Here is a 23,563-nt window from a genome sequence, read left to right on the forward strand (position 1 = left end):
TGCAATGGTTTGGGTTGGAAGGACCTTAAATCCCATCCCATTCCACAATTTCCATGGGCAGGGACACCTCCCACTATCCCAGGTGGATCCAAGCCCATTCCAACCTGGCCTTGGACAGTTCCAGGGATCTGAATATTGTCCAATGGATGGATTCCTCTGTTCCAGAGAGGTGGCAGTGCTGGGATCCCAGCTATGGAAACAAAAATTCCTGAAATAACCCCCTCATCCCGCTGTCCATCCACATTTTTAATTTCCATGGATTTGTTTTTTGTTTAGGACAAAGAAAATCCAGGGAAGAAAAAAAAACAAAAAAGAGGGAAAAGCTACAAAGCATAAATTTAAAATCAAACTATGGGAATATTAGGCGGGAATAAACCATCCCATTGTCCTGGTTCTTACAGGATTCTCCAGGAATGGGAGTCAATGTGATAAACGCCAGTTTACAGAAAGATGGGAATGTTTCCTTGGGGAAACCATCCGGTTTGGAAAACTGGGTTCCCATCTTCCTTCCCGGCTCCTTCTCCTTTGTGGCTCAGGAGCTCTGCACAAAAGCCGGAGCTGGGAATGAGGCCCAGGGGCTGCAGCTGGGGAAATCTTGGAAAAAAGCGTTTCCAGCCAAAAAAATGCAGCTCCGTGCGGAGCGTGTGAGGGAGGTCCTGGATTTCACCGGGATCTGCCTTGGGCTGGGGCGTTAATGAGGAGAGGGAAGAGTTTAAAGTGCCAGAGGGCGGGGATGGGTGGGATATTGGGATGGAATTCTGTCCTGGGAGGGTGGGCAGCGGCTGGGCTGGAATTCCCAGATTTGCTGTGGCTGCCCCTGGATCCCTGGCAGTGCCCAAGGCCCAGTTGCAGTGGGATACTGGGGAGTGTCCCTGCCTGTGGAAAGGGATGCGCTTTCAGGTCCCTTCCCATTCCATGATTCCATAACTCCATGATTCCTGGGCACCTCCCGGAGGCGAGGAGCTCAGAATGGACTCTCAGACTCCTCTGCTCCTCCATTCCCTACCTAGGAGCCCTACAACGCGGTTACTCTGCCGTTACTCCGCTGTTACTCCAGCTCGTGCTGCTTTCCAAATCCCCCATCCCAGGACACGTTAACGGAGCCCAGAAGAGCCAATTCCAGCCAATCCATGTCTGTAAACTATTTGGGATAATTGGTTGTTTGCTGTGTTTGCTCCTTCCAAATCCAAGCCCACATTTCACGGCTTCTCCGGTTACCGCTCCTTGGAAGGGCTCTGGGTGTTGGATGGCTCCTCCTGGGAATGGTTCCCATCCCGGCACTGCCTCCCTCGGAATGTTCCTGATGGTTTCAATATTCCCAGCTGGGAGCCAGCCCATGGCACTGCCACTGGGGAGGGGGGAAAATATTCCCAGAGAAAACTCCAGGATTTCCACAGCTGGGGTTTGTAGGATCATGGAATGGTTTGGGTGGGAAGGGATCTGAAAGCTCATCCCATTCCCACCCCATCCATGGGCAGGGACACCTCCCACTATCCCAGGTGGATCCAAGTCCATCCAGCCTGGCCTTGGGCACTGCCAGGGATCCAGGGGCAGCCCCAGCAAATCTGGGAATTCCAGCCCAGGCAGGAATTCCTTGCCAAGATCCCAGCCCAATCTCCCCTTTCCCAGTGGGAGCCATTCCCTGGCTCCTGTCCCTGCAGGCCTTGTCCCCAGCCCCTCTCCAGCTCTCCTGGAGTCCCTCCAGGGACTCTGAGGATTCCCTGGAATTTTCCCTTCTCCAGGGGAGCATTCCCAGCTCTCCTAGGACAAAAGAGCTCCAGAATCCTGGAATGGTTTTGGTGGGAAGTGACCTTAAATCCCATCCCATTCCCACCCCATCCATGGGCAAGGACACCTCCCACTGTCCCAGGTGGATCCAAGCCCCAGTGTCCAGCCTGGCCTTGGGCACTGCCAGGGATCCAGGGGCAGCCACAGCAAATCTGGGAATTCCATCCCACCCCTTCCCCACCCTCCCAGCCAGGAATGTTTTCCATAAAGGAGAAATTCTCCTGCCTCCAGCCCTGCTTTGTTCCCAGAGCTGCTGCAGCTCCTGGAATGATGGGATTGGGTGAAATGATCCCGTTATTCCCAGGATATCCGAATGACAGGTCCCTCCTGGGAAAAAGGTTGGAGTTCCAGGGCAGTGAGAGGAAAGAGGGATAGAACAGGGATGGGGAGACAGGAAAACTCTGGATAATCATGGCAGAAGCTTTCCAGGTGGGAATAAGCTCATTTTCCAGGAAATTTTCAGGATTTGGTCCCTTGAGGTTAAATTTATCCGCAAGGGATTCTCGCCTGGGGGTTGTGCCCAGTGGGATCCTCTGCACAGGGGGCAGAGATCCCAATCCCAACGATCCATCTGTGCCATGGAAAAACCCCTGGAGGTGGTTTGGGATGCCTGGAGGGAATTGTATCCATCCCCTGGATAAACGAAATTCCTCAATCAGTCCTTTGCCGCTCCATTGCTTTCCATGGCTTTTCTGTTCCCCAATGGAATCATATCCAACACCTTTAACATTCCAGCTGCTCCTCATCCCTCCCTTTTGTGTTTTCCCTGTTTTTCATTGGAATATCGGTCAAAATCCAACAAAATCTCTAATCCAGCTCTTTCCCTTGGGGCTGCAGAGGATCCCGTGGGTAAGTCCTGGGATGAATCCAAGCGTTTCCCTTGTATCCCAGTACCTGCGGAATGTCAGGATGTCCGAATGGAGCCCTTGAAACAGTAAAATGGGAAGGGACGAAAGGAAAATTGGGATTTCCCCTCCCGAAAAAAAAAGGAGGTGGCAGAAGCCTCTGAGTGAATTTCCAGAATATTCCAATTAAATCCAATGTCTATCCATTAAACCCCGTGCTGTTGGCTTCAAATATGAATCCAATAAAACTCCACTTGGAATTCTCTGTGAGGTCACTGAGCTGGAATTCTGCGGCCTCCTAAAAGGAGACGCCAGGATTTTCCAGGAATTTTTCACGGATTGCCGGCAAAGAGGTCTCAAAAATGGGATTCCTATAAAATCCATGGAATATTGAGCCCTCATGGTCTGGTTTTCCTCCTGGAATCGTTTGCACTGGGAATGAGGCAATGGGAGTTGGTGAGAGCTGAAGTTTTGTGGGATTTTCCCAGTTTTTTTCTTCCAAGGGTTGTGCTGTTCCGGAGACCTGAGCGCCGTTGGGTTTTAATGGAAAGATGGGAATTGTATGGATTTATTCATTTATCCGCAGGTTTTGTTGGGATGGGGAGGTTGGGAGGTGTTGGGATACAACCAGGAGGTCAATCCCTGTCTCCCAAATCCCAAAAATTTCCAGGAAAAGCCTAAAATTGGGGCATTTCAAGCTGTTAACACTGGAGTTAAATTGGTTTATTCCCTGCATGGAAATCCTGGGAAAACCCCCTCCGAGTGGCCAAAAATTCCCTACAAATGCTCCAAATTCTTGGAACATTCTTCTTGGAGCTCTACCTCATTTCCCTATGAGGAATAATCCTCTTGGGAATATCCACAGTGGCTGCAACACCTAGATTTGGGCTGGGAGCATCCCAAAAAAAACCCGGAAATCAGGGACGGAGTTGATGCAGGGCTCACTTGCCAAATCGGGGAGCTGCTGCTGTTTTCCGGGGATTTTTTCCCCTGTGGAAAATGAGTAACTTTGGGATCTCTGGCTGCAGGAGGAGGAATTCATCGACTGGTGGAGCAAATTTTACGCTTCCACGGGAGAGAGGGAAAAATGTGGATATTACTTGGAAAAGGGATTTGACACCTTGAAGGTGAGTGACCTCCGTTGGGTGTGGATCCTTGGAATCCCGCTCTCCACAATATCTTTGGGATTTTTGGCTTTTTTTCCATCTGGTCTCGAAAAAACCAAAACATTTTCCCCAGTTGAGGGAAATTACGTTTCCTTTGGAAAAGCCTTTTGGGAAACTTCCAGAAATTTTCCCTTGGGAAGTGGCAGAGGGGGTGGGGAACTGCCACCCTGGGAAGGGTTTGGGAACGAGGAAAATCAGGGATTTCTCAGGGAAGAGGGAGATTTAGGCACAAGAAATGCTAAATTTAGCACAGACTCACGAATAGGGAAGATTTTCCTTGGTTTTAAGGAAAATATTCCCAGCTGGAAGATGTCCATCCATGAAAAATCCACCAGGAGACCTTGGCTCTGTCTGGGTCATTGGGATGGGTTGGAATTAGTGTGAGATTCCCAAATTTCTCCTCTTCTCACTGCCCCAGAGAGAAATAAGGGCGAAAACTCCCAGAAATTTCTCCCCACGGGATGAATTTTCCCAGGACTGAAGAATTTTGGTTGGAATTTTTTTCCCCACAACCCATCTTTTCCTCCCCAGGTCTACGAGACGGAGCTGGAAAACGTTGAGGAATTTGAGCATCTCTCCGACTTCTGCCACACCTTCAAACTGTTCCGGGGGAGATCCCAGGATTCCAGCGACGACCCCTCGGTGGTGGGGGAGTTCAAGGTGGGATGGGCCCCCTCCCCATGGATTGTGTCCGTAGGGGTGGGAATTTTGGGATCCTTAAAGTCCTTCTCAGCCCGAGTCGTTCCGTGAGCCCAGGAACTGTGGGAGTTGTGGAATCCTCGTCCATGGAAGCGGCCAAGGCTGCTTGGAAGGGGCTTGGAGCAACCTGGGACAGTGGGAGGTGTCCCTGCCTGTGGAAAGGGTGGGAATGGGATGGGGTTTAAGGTCACTTCCCACCCAAACCATTCCAGGATTCTGGAGCTGCTCTGCTCTGCAGCCAGGGTGGGAAAGCTGGGAATGTCCAGCTTGGAAAAGAGAAGGATCTGGGATGAATTTTGAGCCCCTTGCAAGGCCTGAAGAGGCTCCAGGAGAGCTGGAATTTGGGACAAGGCCTGCAGGGACAGGAGCCAGGGAATGGCTCCCACTGGGAAAGGGGAGATTGGGCTGGGATCTTGGCAAGGAATTCCTGGCTGGGCTGGAATTCCCAGATTTGCTGGGGCTGCCCCTGGATCCCTGGCAGTGCCCAAGGCCAGGCTGGGATGGACTTGGATTCACCTGGGATCAGGGATGTGTCCCCATCCCAGCCCATGGGAATGGGCTGAGCTTTCAGATCCCTTCGTACCAAAACCGTTCCATGATTCCCTGATTCATTCCGGTGACTCCAAGCCTGCTCACATCTCCGCGTGTTCCTCCCTGAGTTCCCGTGTCCTTTCCAGGGTTCCTTCAGGATTTACCCTCTCCCTGATGATCCGCGCGTTCCGATGCCTCCCCGGCAATTCCAGCAGCTCCCGGCCAGAGGACTCCAGGAATGTCTGGTCCGGGTTTACATCATCCGCGCCTTCGACCTCCAGCCCAAGGATTCCAATGGGAAGGTATCCCGGTGGGAAAGCTCGGCGTTGGCTCCTGTAGCGGATTCTTGGAAGAGCTCAGCCCTTTTTGGTCAAAATTGGGTCAAGATTTACTGATTTCCCCTAAAATTTAAGAATTTGTTCCTGTTTTCTGCCCCCCTTGAAATATCTGGGAAGTCAGGGAGGCAACTCTTCCTTTGTCTGTTGGGATTTTTCAGGATTATTTTTGTGAGTTTTGGGTTTGGTTTTATTTTGGGTTTTTTTTTTTTTTTTTGGTGCTTTGGTGCTGAAGGGAATAAAATCCCGTTTTTCCCAAAATTCCTTCTTGCAAAGGTCTTGCTGGTCTGGAAGGGAAATTCTGGGAAAATGGGAATTGTGTAGGTCCAAAACTCCCCAAAACTCAGGGAAGGGAAAAATCTTTTTTAATTATCTTGGTTCCACTGGAAAAGGGAGAAATTTGAGGAATAGCAGTGGGAAATATATGAGGAAATATCTAGGAAAGATAGATGGGAAAATAGTAAATACATGTGGAAAATTTATGGAAAAATAATTAATAGATATGAAAATATATAGAAAATATATGGAAAAAACATATGGAAAAAACATATGAAATGTGGGAAATATATATGGAATATGTGGAAAAATAGATGCAGAAATTCCAACCACTTTTGAATTTTCCCTGTTTTTTTTAAAGTGGATTCGGAATGGAAGTGTTTAATTCCTAAGAAATACTCCATGAGTAATTCCCGAGGATTAAAAAGAAGAAGAAAAAAAAAAAGGGAGTTTTTCCATTTAAAACCCCAAACCAACCCAAATTTGGTCCCAAATTTCCCCAGGGATGGGAATTTTACAGAGGCTCATCCCAGTCCAACACCTGGTTGCTCATTCCATTCCCTGAGTGCTGTTTCCCATCCATTCCTTAAAAAACAAATCAGCAGGAACAGGAAAATCCAGGAGAAGTGATGGAAAAACTTGGCCTGGGAGTTTTTTCCAGGGAATTCTTGGATGTGGCTGGGATGGTGGATCCCTGTAGATCCAGGTGAAATCTTTTAGGTGGAATTGGATCTTTCCCTTGAATTTTTTTCCTTCCCCTGCCAAAAAAAACCCCAACTTGAATTAAATCCCCCACTTTCCAAGTTGATGCCAAATTCCCAGAATAATTTTATTTGGGAGAGGGATGGGATTTGGAACAACCTATGGAAAAGGGTAGGACTGGAATTGGAATCCCATGGGATTTTTGTGTTTCTTTCCGTGCCCACCTCCAGTGTGATCCCTACGTGAAGATTTCCGTGGGAAAGAAATCCATAAATGACCAGGAGAATTACCTTCCCTGCACTCTGGAGCCTGTCTTTGGGAAGTAAGTACGGATTCCATTCGGGATCCACGGAATTTCTTGGGTGTCCTATTGAGGGAATTGTGCTGGGCCAACATTCCCATTCCATTCCAACACCCAGTTCCAGGCTGGAGCAACCTGGGACAGCGGGAAGCGTTCCCTGTGCATGGCAGCAATTGGGAATGGGATGGATTTTAAGGTTTTTTTCCCATCCCAATCTATTCCATGATTCCCTTGGCTCTCATTCATCAATCCCTGAGATTTCTGAGCTGTGGACTGGGGAGCTGGAATTCCATAGCGGAGGAATCAGGATCATCCCATTGATGGGAAGCAGTTTGGAGAATTTCTCCTCATGCAGGAATTTTTGATCCAATGTCTGAGGGAAAAATGTGAGGAATGGGGAGGAATGGGACACCTCCACATGTTCTGGAAAAAGGTTTTCCATGGATAATTGAGTTGTTTCCCTCAGAAATGGGATAAAATTCCAAGGATAATGGGACCAGGGAATGGCTGGAGCTGCTCCAGGGAGCGGGTTAGGTTGGATATCAGGAAAGGATTCCTCATCCAGAGGGTGGTGGGGCACTGGAACAGCTCCCCAGGGAATGGCCGCATTCCTAAGTCTGCCAGAACTCCAGGAGCATTTGGACAATGCTCCCAGGGACAGGGTGGCACTGTTGCGATTGTCCTGGGAAGGAGTCGGATTGATGATCCTTCAGGGGTCTTGTCCAACCCAGGCCATTCCATGATTCTCTGATTTTCTGGGAGAAGAAAGCCCCATGGAGTTGGGCTTCCCCCAGTTTCCCTGCTCCTCTTCCAGCTGCCCCTGGATCCCTGGCAGTGTCCAAGGCCAGGTTGGACGCTGTGGCTTGGATCCACCTGGGATCAGGGAAGGTGTGGAATGAGGTCATTAAGGTGTCTCCTGATCCAAACCCATTCCATAATTCCATGATAAATGAAGCCAGCACAACACAGCCCTGGCCTGGCTGGATCAAGGTGACGCAGAAGCTCAGGGAGGGACTCTGATCCATCCCATCACTGGCGGGGTTGGGATGGGGCGTGGATCCATTCCCATGGAATTCCAGCACAGCACCATCCCCTTTTCCCGAGCACTTCCCTGTTCCCGTTTCCAGGATGTTTGAGCTGAGCTGCACCCTGCCCCTGGAGAAGGACCTCAAGGTCACCCTCTACGACTACGACCTCCTGTCCAAGGATGAGAAGATCGGCGAGACCGTCATCGACCTGGAGAATCGCTTCCTGTCCAAATACGGCGCTCGCTGCGGCCTCCCCCAGACCTACTGCGTGTGCGTTCCTCCCTGGGCTTGGGATCTCCAGGAATGCCGGGATTGGGATGCTGAGGGTTGTCCTGGGGGAGACCTGGCTGAAGCTGCGCTGCCCAGAGTCCTGGTTCTCCTCCAGGGAGATCCTGCTCCAACCCCTGGTGGCTCCTGGTGACCTCGTGCTGAGGACACCCCCAGAGATGTGGCTGTCCCATCCCAGGAGTGGGAGATCGGGCTGGGATCTTGGGAAGGAATTCCTGGCTGGGAGGGTGGGCAGGGGCTGGGCTGGAATTCCCAGATTTGCTGTGGCTGCCCCTGGATCCCTGGCAGTGCCCAAGGCCAGGCTGGACACTGGGATTGGAGCAGCCTGGGACAGTGGGAGGTGTCCCTGAACATGGAAGGAGTGGAATGGGATGGGATTTAGAGTCACTTCCAGCCCAATCCATTCCAGGATTCTGGAGTCCCTCTAGAAGGCTGGGAGAGCTGGGAATGTCTAGTCTGGAAAAGAGAAGGATCTGGGATGACCTTTGAGCCCCTGGCAGGGCCTGCAGGGGCTCCAGGAGAGCTGGAGAGGGGCTGGGGACAAGGCCTGCAGGGACAGGAGCCAGGGAATGGCTCCCACTGGGAAAGGGGAGATTGGGCTGGGATCTTGGCAGGGAATTCCTGGCTGGGCTGGAATTCCCAGATTTGCTGGGGCTCCCCATGGATCCCTGGCAGTGCCCAAGGCCAGGCTGGACACTGGGACTTGGATCCACCTGGGATAGTGGGAGATATCCCAGCCCACAGCACTGGATGAACTTTAATGTTTTTCCAACCCGACTCATTCCGTGATTCCGTGATTCTGTTTGGTTTCAGGTCCGGCCCCAACCAGTGGCGAGACCAACTCCGCCCTTCCCAGCTGCTCCACCTCTTCTCCCTGCAGCACAACTACAAAGCTCCCACCTACAAATCCGACCGGATCATCTTCCGGGATCAGGAATACGTCCTCTCCGAGCTGGGTAAGATGTCAGGGATGCTTTGGGATTGCAGAATTTCCTTACTCCAGAGAAAGGGATGGAGCTGGATGTCATGGAGACATCACAAGGACTGAGTGATGGCATTGTCCCCATCCTCCTGCTCTCTGTCCGTGCTGACTCTGAGCCGTTCCTAAGCTTGCTCCAAATCCTGGGATTGAACCCAGACCTTCAATCCAGAAATTCAATTCCCAACCTTGAGCTGGACCCAACCCAACACCCCTGGTGGGGCTGACACTCTCCAGCCTGGTGTTCCAAGGGCATGGAGACATCATGAGGAGGGACATCATGGAGGTCAGGAGTGGGTGAGGGACATGTCCCCCTCCTGCTCCTCACTGTCCATGATCTGCTCTTTTCCCAAACTTGGTCGTGCCCCAAATCCTGGGATTGAATCCAGACCTTCAATCCAGGAATATTGACCTTGGTTTGACCAAGCCCAGCACCCCCAGGTGGGAGCTCCAGCCTGGTGCTCCACGTGCATGGAGATGTCACATGAAGGGTGGCATCAGCGGGAGTGGCTGATGGCATTGTCCCCATCGTCCCCTCACTGTCCACGTTGGCTCCGCCCTTTCCCCAAGGTTGTCCGTACCCCAAATCCTGGGATTGAATCCAGACCTTCAATCCAGGAGTGTTTACCTTGAATTCCTGGGCAGCTCCAAACTGGTGTTCCAAGTGCATGGAGACATTGTGAGGAGCATTATGGAGGCCAGGATTGTGAAATGGACGTGTCCTCCTCTTCCTCCTCCTCCTCCTCCTCCTCCTCACTGGCCACGCTGGCTTTGGACTATTCCCAAGCTTGGTTGTGCTCCGCATCCTGGGATTGAACCCAGACCTTCAATCCAGGAGCGTTGACCTTGAGTTGGACCAAACCCAACAGCCCTGGACTGGGAGGGGAAGCTCCAACCTGATATATTCCAAGTGCTGCCAGAGCCGGGAGAGCAGCTTTTTCATTGGAATCTCATTTTGGGAATGGTCACTAGAGGGAGACAATATCCCACACACAGACCTGGGAATTCTTTCGGGATTTGGGGGAATCAGGGAACAAACCCAACTTCTACAAAGAGGAGAGAAGCCCCAGACTTTTGGGAAGGAGTTTTTTGCTTGCCCATGGCAGCTCCCTCTGACCCAACATTCCTGGGGCAGGAGGGTTTTTTTGGGAAAACTCTGCTTTAAGGCACAAAAAGAGGGTTTCAGTGCCAGGAGGAGGTGAAATCCCACTGGGCCTGGCCCAGGAGCTGCAGTTTGGAATCGTGGAATGGTTTAGGTTGGGATCATAAGGATGATCCCCTTCCACCCCCTCCACAGGCAGGGACACTTCCCACTGTCCCAGGTGGATCCAACCTGTCCTTGGATACTTCCAGGTATCCAGGCACAGCTACAGCTTTTCTGGGAATTCTCTTCCAGGGCCTCCCCACCCTCAGAGCCAAGAATTCCCAATATCCCACCTAAATTTTGATTGGATTTTTTAAGGCCACCCCACCCCAAGGATGTCACCAGAGACACAAAACAAGGCACAGCCCGGGGCCGATCCCTCTCCGCTCTCTTGGGAAACAAAGCACAAATCCCTGCAGGAATTCAGGCTTTCCCCTGAGGAGAAGGGAAGCAAGGAATCCTTATGGAAAAGTTTTCCCGGGAGAGCTGGGGAGGTGTTAAAATGTGTCCCCCCCCCCCCCGTGGCAGCGCCTGCTGTCACCTTCTCCGAGTTCAAACGGCAGAACAAAGCCCGAGGCCTGACCCGGAGCAGATCTGGAATCCAGCTGCGAGCTCCGGAGCCAGACTGGGAATAAACTGGAGCCGTTAAACACGAGAGCCGGGATTTTACAAGCTCCTCCCCCCGGCCCGTCATTCCATAACTCCCAGGTTTTGTTGTTCTCCGGGAAGGGCTCGTTCTCTTCATGGCGCGTAAAGCCGCACGTGTGCGCACATGCCGGAATTCCAGGGTTTTGCAAATCATTGGGAATTGGCCCAGGTGGCTGGAGTTAAGTGTGTCCTTGCCAAGGAGGAAGGAGCTGGGATATCTCACCAGGATTTGGTGGAGTTGGAATGGTACTTATGGAATACTTATGGAATAATTTTTATGGATCACGTTGTCTTTCACTTGTCCTGGAAGGTGCATGACCAGAGTGGGGTGAAGTCCACCAACCCCAGCCTGGGATTTTGGGGTCGTTTGAGTTGGACTCAGAGAATCAGGGAATTTTTTAAGTTGGAAAAGATCTTTAAGATCCTGCAATCCCAGAGTTAAGTTTGGACAAGACCTCCAAGATCGAGTCCAACATTGTCCAAGTGTCATCTCCAGTTGTTCGTTGGACACCTCCAGGGGTGGGAATTTCACCTCTTCCCTGATATCCAAGGACAGGGCATCGTGTCCCATCACAGGAATGGGATGAGGAGGCAGGAGTTGGCCATTGGCTGTACTGGATGGATGGATGGATGGATGGATGGATGGATGGATGGATGGATGGATGGATGGATGGATGGATCCTGACCAGGAAGAGAAGGCAGGAATGTCCATTATTGAGGAATCTCGGCCCATCTGTGGCAGGATCAGGCAGAGTAGGTCAGGCAGAGGAGATAATTCCAGGTCTTCCTTGGATGGAGGACCACAAATATCCCGGTGGGACTGGAGCAGGGGCTTGGACCAGAGCAGGAACTTGGAACAACCCCCAGGCTGTGCTGGTGGTGTCTCCGTGTCCTTCCTCCTCCTCCCATTCCCGTCTTTCCCCCGAATCCCACAGAAAAGAAATGGGATCCCACCGGGAGCTCACTCCTGTCTGCCCAGCTGAAGATCCTGGAGAGCTTTAAACTCTGGGATAAACTGTTGGGAGTGGGAACATGGGCAGAGGATTGATGGGAATCCTGATTTCCAGGACTTTAAGAGAGCTGGATTCAGAAGTGGGATCAATCATTGTATTCTCCTTTCCAAGGGATCCGATTGGATCCTTGCCACGTTTCCCTGGCTGTGATTTGTGGGGTGGTTGCACAAGCGTCCCCATGGGTTTTCCCACCGGGAATGGCATCCCTGTGCCCGGCAGGGTTTGTGGTGATGGATTTGGGAATGGAGGCTGTGCTGCTCCAGCTCCTCCTGGCCGGAACCCATCCCTGTGGGATTCACTCTGCTCTCTTGCCTGTGGCAGAAGATGGAAAACCCCCGAATCCGCACCTGGGGCCGGCGGAGGAGCGGCTGGCCCTGGCCGCCCTCCGGAAGCAGGGATTGGTTCCGGAGCACGTGGAGACCCGGCGCCTTTACAGCCCCCTCCAGCCGGACATCGAGCAGGTGGGTCCTGGAATGTGGCTGGGATGAGCCCGGGATGAGCCTGGGATGAGCCCGGGAGCGGCGTCTCCTGATCCAGCCGTATCCAGGGGCAGAATCCTGCTGGGAATGTCTGCCCTGGGATATGGGATGTTCTCAGGGAGGGGAGGTGATTGCTCCCTTCAGCATGTGCTCCAATTTTTTTAAAATTAAATTTACCTTAATTTAGTTTAATTTAATTTAATTTTACATTTTCGGTCTTAAAGTCCTACTCAGAATTCTTCTCCCAGAATCCCGGGATCACTGAGGTTGGAAAAGCCCTCCAAGGTCATTGAGTCCAAGCTGTGCCCGATGCCCACCTTGGCACTGAGCGCCACATCCAGGAATTCATTGGACACCTCCAGGGATGGGGATTCCAAACCTCCCTGGGCTCTTCCAAGGCCTGACCACCCTTTCCATGGGGAAATTCCTGAAGATGTCCAACCTGAGCCTCCCCTGGCACAGCCTGAGGCCGTTCCCTCTTTTCCTGTTATTCCCTGGGATCAGATCCCAACTCCCACCTGGTTCCAACCTTCCGGGCAGTTGTGGAGAGCCAGAAGGTTTTGCCCTTGATCCCTGTTTTTTCCAGGCCTGGGCCCCTTTCCCAGCTCCGTCAGCTTTTCCTGGTGCCCCAGCCCCTTTCCCACCTCCCTCAGCTGCTCCTCAGGATTTACATCCATCAACACATTCCCTGCTATCCCCCAAATAATTTAAAAATAACCTTTAATGCCCCTTTTCTATGGTGGAATCTTCCCTTCCCACTCAAGGTCCTGGATCTCCATGGGGAGGTTCCGGTGTTCCAGTTTGGAATCTCCCAAGGTTTCAGGCTCCGTTTTTCCATGCAGGGAAAGCTCCAGATGTGGGTGGATCTGTTTCCCAAATCCCTGGGACATCCCGGCCCCCCTTTCAACGTCACTCCACGCAAAGCCAAGAGGTAACTTCCCATTTCCTCCTCATCTTTTCTTTGGGAAAGGAGTCAGGAATGCTTGGAAGCTTCGGGTGGGGATGGATTCTCCCACCTGGATGAGGGAGAGGTGTGGGATCATCCCCAGGGAAATCCATCAGTGGGACAACCAGGCTTCCAGGTGGATGAGTTTTCCACCCTCTCATGGTTTTATTCCCGGGATTTTCCAGGTTCTACCTGCGCTGCATCATCTGGAACGCCAAGGACGTGATCCTGGATGACCTCAGCATCACCGGGGAGAAGATGAGCGACATCTATGTCAAAGGGTGAGTGTCCCGCTCCAGAGCCTCTGGAATTCTGGAGGCTGGAGGTGCAGGAGCAGCAGGGAAGGAGTTAAGGAAGGAGTTAAGGTGGTCCTTGGATTGGTATCGCTGGGATAGACTTGGATTCTGCCGGGATGGAGGAACCATCATGGCTCTCCAGTTATGGATCCGTGAATTTCCAGCTCTGGATTCACATCTCCAAGTACGGATCCACACCCCTCCGGTTGTGGATCCACCCCTTTCCAGCTATTGATCCATACCTCTCCAACTATGGATCCACACCTCTCAAATCATGGATCCACCTCTCCAGTCATGGATCCACACATCTCCAGACATGGATCCACACATTTCCAACTGTGGATCCACCTTTTTCCAGCCATGGATCCACACCTCCAATCATATATCCACCCCTTTCCAATTATGGATCCACACCTCTCCAGCCATGGATCCACACCTGTCCAATCATGGATCCACACCTTTCCAATTATGGATCCACACCTCTCTATCCCTGGATCCAGAGATGGAGATGGGTCTTTTTGGAAGCTCTGCTGAGCTCACAACCTTTTTCTTCACACCTCTGGGATGATCCCATGGCAGTATTTTTCTTTGGACTACTTGGATGTTCCCATAGTGGGATAAGATGTGGGAGCAGCCTGGCCATGGGGAGAGGAGCTCGTTGTCTGCTCATTCCCGGCTCCTCTCCCAGACTTTTTCCATCCTCGCAGATTGGGTTATTTGCATGGCTGCTTTCTTTGGAATTCCCCTTATTCCTGGAAACAGTTCCTCTGGCACATTCCCTTCCCTTCCCTTCCCTTCCCTTCCCTTCCCTTCCCTTCCCTTCCCTTCCCTTCCCTTCCCTTCCCTTCCCTTCCCTTCCCTTCCCTTCCCTTCCCTTCCCTTCCCTTCCCTTCCCTTCCCTTCCCTTCCCTTCCCTTCCCTTCCCTTCCCTTCCCTTCCCTTCCCTTCCCTTCCCTTCCCTTCCTTTCCCTTCCCATCCCATCCCATCCCATTTTAGGATTTATCTTGTGTCTAGGAGTGCAATCCCAGCCAAGGAGTTCCTTTTTTTGTGCCTTTTTGGGATTTATGGGCAGGAAGAGGCGGGATTCGGGAGCAGACTGTAAATCCCTGGTTTACAATCCCGATTTTCCCCCTGTAAATCCAGAATGCCATGTGGTTTTCCTGGTATTCCCATCAAGTCCGTTGTTATCAGCTCTGGTTGAGCTGTTCCTTGTCATTTGGGGCTGCTAAAAAGTTGTGCTGCTGGAAAAATGGGAGCATCCAGGGGTTGCTCAGATCCCTTTCCCAATTTTTAGCATCCAAGAGGATCCTGCAAGGCTGGAAATGAGTACAACCTTGCTCAGCTTCCACATCTTCCATCCCAAAGGAAAGTCATCCTGAAAAATCCTATTGGGAATGGGTGAAATGATCCTTTTTGTGCCTGAGGATCTGACTATGGATTGGGAATCCCATGGGGACCGTTCCTTCAGTCCATTGGTGCCTCTGGAACAGGGGCTGGAAGCTGCTATCCTAGACTGGATATTAGGGAAAAATTCTTCATGGAAAAGCTGTCAAGCAGTGGAAAGGGATTCCCAAGGAGTGTTCAGACTGGGAGAGCTGGGAATGCTCCCCTGGAGAAGGGAAAATTCCAGGGAATCCTCAGAGTGCCTGCAGGGGCTCCAGGAGAGCTGGAGAGGGGCTGGGGACAAGGCCTGCAGGGACAGGAGCCAGGGAATGGCTCCCACTGGGAAAGGGGAGATTGGGCTGGGATCTTGGCAAGGAATTCCTGCCTGGGCTGGAATTCCCAGATTTGCTGTGGCTGCCCCTGGATCCCTGGCAGTGCCCAAAGCCAGGTTGGATCCACCTGGGACAGTGGGAGGTGTCCCTGCCCATGGATGGGGTGGGAATGGGATGATCCTTCAAACCCATCCCAAACCATTCCGTGATTCCATAATTTTGGAGTTCCTAACCCCAGCACTGATTCATCTCCCATCTCTGGGACTGCTGCCTTTCCTCTCCCATTTCCAGGTTTTCCCCATCCCCAGCAGCCATCAGGATTGGGAATATTCCATTTCCCACTCACGGACATTGTGACATAGAGCGAGATCCCAAATCCTTGCCACGATCCCGATTTTCCATGGGCTCTGTTTGTCCCTGGCAGGTGGCTGGTGGGACACGAGGAGAACAAGCAGAAGACGGATGTCCACTACAGATCCATGGGAGGAGAAGGGAATTTCAACTGGAGATTCGTCTTTCCCTTCGATTATCTCCCGGCAGAGCAGATGTGCCACGTGGCCAAGAAGGTGAGTGGTCCTGGATAGAATTCCTGCACCCTCTTGGGAATTCTGGGACAGCAGCAGGAATTCCCTCATGGAAAGGGTGGTCAGGCCTTGGAATGGCCCAGGGAGGTTTGGAGTCCCCATCCCTGGAGGTGTCCAAGGAATTCCTGGATGTGGCACCCAGTGCCAAGGTGGGCATCGGGCACAGCTTGGAATGGATGATCCTGGAGGGATTTTCCAACCTCAGTGATCCCATGATCCCTGTTTTTGCTTAGCCTCAAAATTCATGGAATATGAGGTGCCCAAAGATTCCTGCTTGCAATGGGACCATCCCTGAAACCCCTGAGATCCCAGAAAATCCCCTGGGATCCACAGAACCCCTGGGATCCCTGAACCCGTTGCGATCCCCAAAAATCCCCCCATGATCCCCAAAACCCACTAAGATCCGCATCCCATCTTACTTTCCACAAAACCAGCACCTCAGCCAGGAAGATGCTGAGCAAATTCCCCATCCCAGAAAATTCCCAGCTTCCAAAGCCAGTTCCAAGGATTGACAGAATCCCAGCCGGGGCCCATTTCACGCTTCATATCCCACAAATCCCAAGTACAGGGTGTACTACATCCAATTATCCCGCTTGGAAAAAGCCAAGACCGCCCTCCATAAACCCCTTTAAGCAAATCCATCCCGCTGTGCCGATCTGGAATCTTTTCCCACCACATGGCTTCCAACGCTGGATCCGAAAATAAACACCTTGTAAAAGCTCTCTGTAAAGGCCGGAATAATGAAGGGAAAGCCGGGTGGAGCATTCCGGCCCCGGGAATTTTTTGATCTCGCCATGTGCTGTTTGAACTCCGGCTTAGTTCCTGCGGCCGTAAAAATCCCGGCTGGAAAGGCAGGCGCTGGAAGGTGGAATTTCAATCAAAGGTTGGGAGCGGCTGTGGGGAATTGGGAGCTGCTCAAAACCACCTGTGCCCAACTGGGCTGGGAGGGAAAGAGTTTTCCAATTATTCTCCTTTGTTTGTTCCTTGCCGGAGCTCCCAGGAGCGTGGCCAGGTGGATTAGGAATCATGGAATTAACAGGGAATAATTTGGGTGGGAAGGGAGCTGAAAGCTTAGGCAGTTCCATCCAGGGACAAATTCCACAATCCCAGCTGGACCCAAGCCCCAGTGTCCAACCTGGCCTTGGGCACTGCCAGGGATCCAGGGGCAGCCCCAGCAAATCTGGGAATTCCAGCCCAGCCAGGAATTCCTTGCCAAGATCCCAGCCCAATCTCCCCTTTCCCAGTGGGAGCCATTCCCTGGCTCCTGTCCCTGCAGGCCTTGTCCCCAGCCCCTCTCCAGCTCTCCTGGAGCCCCTGCAGGGACTCTGAGGATTCCCTGGAATTTTCCCTTCCAATTCCAGCAATCCCAACTCTCCCAGCCTTTCCCACGGCAGAGCTGCTCCATCACTCTGATTATCCTGGTGCCTCCTCTGGATCGCTCCAAGAGCTCCAGGTCCTTCCCATGCTGGGAATGCCAGAGCTGGAATTCCTGTAGGTGGGGGCTCCATGGGTCGTCCCAACTCAGGTTGCAAATATTCTCTCCAAAAAAACCAAGGATGCCCCTGGATAAAAGGGTGGCCGTGACATTTTTGTTTGATGTGAACACCTGCGGTGGTTGGAAGCCTGGAAATCCAGGGAAAACCCAGGAAAACGCAGGTGCCACTCTTTTTCCTGCTTTTCTGAACCTTCCAACCACTTCAGAATGGTTTTCCATAACTTTCCTGGCTGGATTAATGTTATCAGGATTTTTCTTCTCCTTCTGACAGGGGAATTTCTCCCAATCTGAGTTTCTAAAATAGTTCCATGGAAGAGAAATATCCCCATCCTTAGGACAGCTCTTTGGAAAAAATATGGAAATGCTTTTTTAGTGCTTTTCTCAGCATTCCTTTGGAATTTCCATCTTTGTTCCTGCTTTTTTTGGTGCCATCTTTCTCTTTCAGCCCTGGAAAACTCAAACCATGTTGGCTGCATGGGAAGAGCACATTCCCAGGTTTTTTAGTCCTGCAGGAAAACAGTTTCTGGGATGGAAAATGAGAAAATCATGGAATGATTTTGGATGGAAAAGCCTTCTAAGATCACCAGCTCTGCCAAAGCCAGCACTGACCACGTCCCCAGGTGCCAGAGGGATTTTAAATCATTCCAGGGATGGACATTCCGTCGTTTCCCTGGGCAGCCTCTGCATGGCTGGAAAACCCTTTCCGTGAAGGAATTTTCCCTAAAATCCAGCCTAAACTGGAAATTTAAACTTTGGATTCCCAGTTAAGCCTCTTATGGGATGGGCCATGGGACAGCCAGGACAATCCGAGGTCACCTGGATGTGGATCCCATTTTCCTGGGCATCCGCTCAGGGAAGAGCTCGACTCCCACATCCCGCAGGTGCCACGGGGTGGAAAATGCATGGAGTTGGTTTGGGAATGTTCAGCTTCCTGTGCCAATTCCAGCAGCAGCTGGACGGGGTTGCCAGATCTGGATCCGGGAAACTCTTTAGTAGTAGGAAAGGGTTTGCATGGAATGTTGGAGCAAATGGCAGCTCCATGGATGTGCCAGGTTTGGTTCTGGGATTCTTATGGACACGGATGGGCTGGAGCGTGGCCAGGGAAGGGAACGGAACTGGGAAATGGCTGGAGAATCCCTGAGGGAGCTGGGAAAAGGGCTCAGCCTGGAGAAAAGGAAGATCCAGGGGGCCCTTGTGGCTCTCCACAACTTCCTGGAATGTTGGAACCAGGTGGGAGCTGGGATCTGATCCCAGGGGATAACGGGATAAGAGGGAACGGCCTCAGGCTGTGCCAGGGGAGGCTCAGGTTGGACACCAGCAGGAATTTCCTCATGGAAAGGGTGCTCAGGCCTGGGAAGTGCCCAGGGAGGTTTGGAGTCCCCATCCCTGGAGGTGTCCAAGGAATTCCTGGATGTGGCACCCCGTGCCAGGGCGGGCATCGGGCACAGCTTGGACTCAATGACCTTGGAGGGCTTTTCCAACCTCAGTGATCCCGGGATTCTGGGTGAAGAATTCTGAGTAGGACTTTAAGACCGAAAATGTAAAATTAAACGCTTTCCTGGGAATCGGAGCCGATTTTTTCCCTGCTGCTTTATCCACAAAAATCCATAAAATACCCCCGAGCCTCCCCTCGCTTGGAAAACAAACCCCCAAACAATAATTCCAGCCTTTTTTTCCCCGCAGTTTGGACAAGGCCGGGATATAAATTTCGCACTCCGGGTTGTTTTTATAGGGAATGTTCGGAGCTCGATTTAATCATGGAAGTGAATTTCACGCTGCCTTGAAAGGGACCCATAAACTTCTCTCGGCATCAAATTCCCCCTTCCCAATTCCCTGTTCCTTTTCCTGCCTTTCCAGCGGAGCTCTGGGTGTCCCCAGCTGGACGGGGCTCGGAGCAGGGAGGTTTTGTCTCCAGCCAAGTGATATTTTATGGTGTTTTTCCACCAAAAAAAAAAAAAAAAAAAGGGAATTTGGAGAAATGGAGCATTGAATTCCCGCCTGGAAAGGGTCGAGCCCCACCTGAGTTATCTCTGGAATGCCGGGATGTTGTTCTGAGGGATTGGGATGCAGAGGGTGCAGAGCCAAGGTTTCGTTCCCTTTTTCCTTGGATATTGCAGTGGGAAGGAGGGAAGGTGGAGTCCCAAAGTCTGCCGGGTTTGCCAGCAGTTCCATGGAATTGTGGAGTGGTTTGGAATGGGAAGGACCTTAAAGCCCATCCAGGGACCCCCATGCCACTGTCCCAGGTGGATCCAAGCCCCAGTGTCCAACCTGGCCTTGGACACTGCCAGGGATCCAGGGGCAGCCACAGCAAATCTGGGAATTCCATCCCAGAGAATTCCCCACCCTCACAGCCTGGAATTCCTTCCCAAGATCCCATCCAACCTTTCCTTCAGCTTCATTATCCCGAGGGCACGGATCCAGCTGGGATAGGTGGGAGATGATCCCAAGTGCGAGGTTTTCCTCAAGTTTGGCTCTGTGTGGATGGGATGGGGCAATGAGAAATTCCAACGAATCCTTGGGAAGTTGCATCAGCCCAGAAGGGAGTGTGGGATGCACCTGGAGCATGGACACATCCATGGAATGCGGGAGTGATGGGATGAACCTCTGAGCCAGGAATTCACTGGGAAAGAAGAGGCACCTGGAGGACATGGAGCTTGTGGAAATTTCCTTTCCAGGGAATATTCCGTCTGGGAAATGAGATGGTCTTGAAGGTCCCTTTCAGCGTGAACAGGTCTGGAATTCCATATTTAATTCCCCCTTTTCCAAGCCGAGCTTGGAAACCTGGATTTCTCCTGGAAGGGACAATCCAAAGGAGCTGGTGGTGTTCACCTTGGACATGGATCTTCTGCCACCTTGGAATTTTCCAGCCCCTCCTGAGGTCATCCCGGCTTTGTTATCCATGGATCCATGGCTCGTGGATCCCTATGGATCCCTTCTTTCCCCATTTTCTGGGAAAAGGCAGAATCAACGTCAACTCTTCCCCCTTTTTAGCAATTTTAATTCAAAACGGCTGGAAAAGCTGGGGAAAAATCCCCCTGGATAAACATCCATCCCAACCCACTGCAACCAGCAGAGGGGAGAGAGGGAATTTTCCATGGACTTCCTTTGGGATTTCTGGATTATTCAATATCTCAAATGCATCCATAAAATGCTCCAATGCAAAATTCCTGGCACGTTTTCCCAAAACCGGGCAGGGAACAGAGCGAAATTGAAACAGAACCATCCAGGGGGATCTCTTAAAATGAATCCAATGGGATTGGAGTGCCCACGGACTCCCAGCTGGAATATTTGTGTTCCTATGGAATGTGACACGTTTTTCCTCCTTTTTATAATTTAATATTGGATGAAATAATGAATCCAAGTCCTGGGGTGAATTTATGGAGCGAGGGATGAATAACGCTGGAGTTTCCTGGTTTTAATTAGATCCCGTCATTTCTGACACTTCCAGGAGGAATTGCCACCAGAACACCCTTGGAGGGGTGTCAGGAATCCCACTGGGATTTTCCTGCTCTTTGCTGGAGCCAGGAATAACAATCCCAACAATCCCTCAGCCTTGGGTGGGATTTTGTCTTTCTCCTTTATCCCAAAATTTCTTTTTTGGACATCAAGAGGAATTTTTTAAGTGGAAAGGATGGTCAGGCTTAGGAAGTGTCCAGGGAGAGTTGGAGTCTTCATCCCCGGAGGTGTTCAAGGAATTCCTGGATGCTGAGGTGCGGATTTGGCACAGTTTGGACTCGTTGATCCCAAAAGGCTTTTCCAACCTCAGGGGTTCTGGGATTCTTAATCCTAACTCCTAGGCATCCCAACAGTGGTGTTAGATCCCTGTTGGAAAAAAACTCCTGGTTTCACACATGGAAATGGTGGATGCCGCTTCCCAGGCAGTGGATATTCCTTTCTCTGGGGTGCAGAACTCATGGATAACTTGGGAATGTTCCCCTGGAGAAGGGAAAATTCCAGGGAATGCTCAGAGTGCCTGCAGGGGCTCCAGGAGAGCTGCAGAGGGGCTGGGGACAAGGCCTGCAGGGACAGGAGCCAGGGAATGGCTCCCACTGGGAAAGGGGAGATTGGGCTGGGATCTTGGCAAGGAATTCCTGCCTGGGCTGGAATTCCCAGATTTGCTGGGGCTGCCCCTGGATCCCTGGCAGTGCCCAAGGCCAGGCTGGACACTGGGGCTTGGATCCACCTGGGATAATGGGATGTGTCCCTGCCCATGGAATGGGCTGAGTTTTCAGCTCCCTTCCCACCCAAGGTGTTCCGTGATTCCATAATTTTGTTCCCCACTGTGAGCAGTGCCAGAGGAGCCTGGAGCAGTCTGAGGGATGTTTTGGGGCTTGGAGCAACCATTTTGGTATCAGGAGATTCCTGGGATACAACGGAATCTTCCTTTCCCCACACCCATGCTCCATTAATAAATTCAGGAGCCGCGGGTGGCCTGAAGGTGGAACTGGCATTTGATGGCCTCTGATTGTCCCGCTGCCTGTGGCAGACCTGGGAGCAGATCGAAGCCGTGGTGGATCTGGAAGGGAAGGAATCCTTGGGAATTCCCTGCTGGAAGTGCTGATTTAGGTGTCAATCCCACATTTTTCCATGAATTAAGAGGAAGGTGAAGTTTGGCAGCGCCGACACTCAACACTTGTTCGTTTCACCTTGGAGAGTCATCCTCACTGGAAATGTGGGAAGTTCTGTCACTCCTAAGAATCCTGTTTGGGATCCCATGGAGCCATATCCTAAATTGCATTAAATTAAATTAAATTATTTAAATAAAATTAATTACATTAAATTAAATCATTAAATTAAGGCATAAATTGTTGCCGAAACCTTCGAAGAAGCATCTTGGGTTTTCCACTGATTATCCTTATCCAAGAGTTTTCCAGAGCCTCTGCTCCTGCAGATCCACAGCAGGACACCCCAGGAATTCCAGGACTTCCAGAGCCAGGCTCTGCCCAGCTCTCCTGATTTATCTTTCATTTTCCCGTGGTTTCTTTCCTGGTGGGATTTTAGGAACACTTCTGGAGCTTGGACAAGACGGAAAACAAGATCCCACCCCAGCTGATCCTCCAGATCTGGGACAACGACAAGTTCTCCTTTGACGACTACTTGGGTAAGTTGGGAATTTCTGGGATCCATCCCAAAAAAAGGGGAAAACATCACCAGCACAGGTTGTGTGGACAAGCTGTGGCTGCTCCTGGATCCCTGGGAGTGTCCAAGGCCAGGCTGGATGGGGCTTGGAGCCACGTGGGGCAGTGGAAGTTGGGAGTTTGGATTGGGATGGCCGGGGTGGCCCAGACTCCATGGGATCAAGGGAACATTCCACGTCTTAAGGCTTTACCCACTGAGATGTCTCACCCGGAATGTTCTTCCCTGCAGGATCCATCCAGATGGATCTCAACAAGATGCCCAAGCCTGCCAAGACAGCGGAAAAGTGTTCCCTGGATCTCGTGGATGACTCCCTGTCCTCCGGCCGCTCTGTGTCCCTCTTCGAGCAGAAAACCGTCAAGGGCTGGTGGCCCTGCGTGGCCGAGCAGAGCCAGCAGAAGATCCTGGCGGTAAAGTGACCTCTCCGTGTTTTTCCTTGGATCCTTCACTCCAATTCCCACTTCTCTGGAGGTGTCCAAGGCTTTAAATTCCTTCCCAATCCAAACCGTTCCAGAACTCCCTGAAATCTTCATTCAGTTCAAGCCAGGGCAAGAAATTCCGTTTCCAGCTGGAGATTTTGTGGATCCAGCCAGATCCACTGTGGTTGGCTGGAAGTTTTCCGGCACCGTGCAGAGGAACGATCGGTTTTGTGGGATTTTCACCCAGGGTTTTGGAACGTGCCACCAAATTTGATTCCCTATCACGATTATTCCCAACAATCTTGTGTCCTAAACACCTGGAAAAAATTCCAGCTGTCCCAGTGATAATTTCGAAGGTGTCTGGGCTCCTGTTCCAGGTTTTGGTGGCTGTTCCATGCAGGTGAGGGAATCCAGGCAGGGAATTCAGTGATTCAACCAAAAAACCCTGAACTGGTTCCAGGGAAATGGGGAATCAGGGAATTGGGAAAGACTGGATGTGGAACTCGGTGATGGTGGGTCACAGCTTGGACTTGATCCCAGAGGGTTTTCCAGCCTCAGAGATCCTGGGGTTCTGTGGTTGCCCAAATCTGGGTGTCCATGGGATCCGGGATTTCCTGGAATATCTCCAGTGACAGGTGAGGGATCTTGTACTCCTGGGATCCTCGTGGTCGTTGTTGGGAGTGGTTCGGTTCTGCTCACAGCACATTTTCTTCCCCTATTCCCTGTTTTCCATCCCACGTTCATTCCTC

The 23,563-nt window shown here is 51.5% G+C and overlaps 1 protein-coding gene across 1 annotated transcript in view; it reads left to right on the forward strand.

Annotated features, from left to right (window-relative positions):
* DYSF (dysferlin) overlaps window positions 1-23,563 on the forward strand; it is a 74,168-nt gene that overhangs the window by 44,588 nt on the left and 6,017 nt on the right. Inside the window, exons 41-53 of the mRNA XM_066548849.1 lie at window positions 2,626-2,637; window positions 3,662-3,760; window positions 4,331-4,459; window positions 5,176-5,331; window positions 6,573-6,664; window positions 7,771-7,941; window positions 8,773-8,915; window positions 12,065-12,204; window positions 13,065-13,153; window positions 13,354-13,449; window positions 15,605-15,746; window positions 22,261-22,360; window positions 22,627-22,805. Coding sequence (XP_066404946.1) covers window positions 2,626-2,637; window positions 3,662-3,760; window positions 4,331-4,459; window positions 5,176-5,331; window positions 6,573-6,664; window positions 7,771-7,941; window positions 8,773-8,915; window positions 12,065-12,204; window positions 13,065-13,153; window positions 13,354-13,449; window positions 15,605-15,746; window positions 22,261-22,360; window positions 22,627-22,805 — 1,548 coding nt within the window. The remainder of the gene's footprint in view (window positions 1-2,625; window positions 2,638-3,661; window positions 3,761-4,330; window positions 4,460-5,175; window positions 5,332-6,572; window positions 6,665-7,770; window positions 7,942-8,772; window positions 8,916-12,064; window positions 12,205-13,064; window positions 13,154-13,353; window positions 13,450-15,604; window positions 15,747-22,260; window positions 22,361-22,626; window positions 22,806-23,563) is intronic.

Source organism: Molothrus aeneus, chromosome 4 (assembly GCF_037042795.1).
Source record: "Molothrus aeneus isolate 106 chromosome 4, BPBGC_Maene_1.0, whole genome shotgun sequence".
NCBI lineage: Eukaryota > Metazoa > Chordata > Aves > Passeriformes > Icteridae > Molothrus > Molothrus aeneus.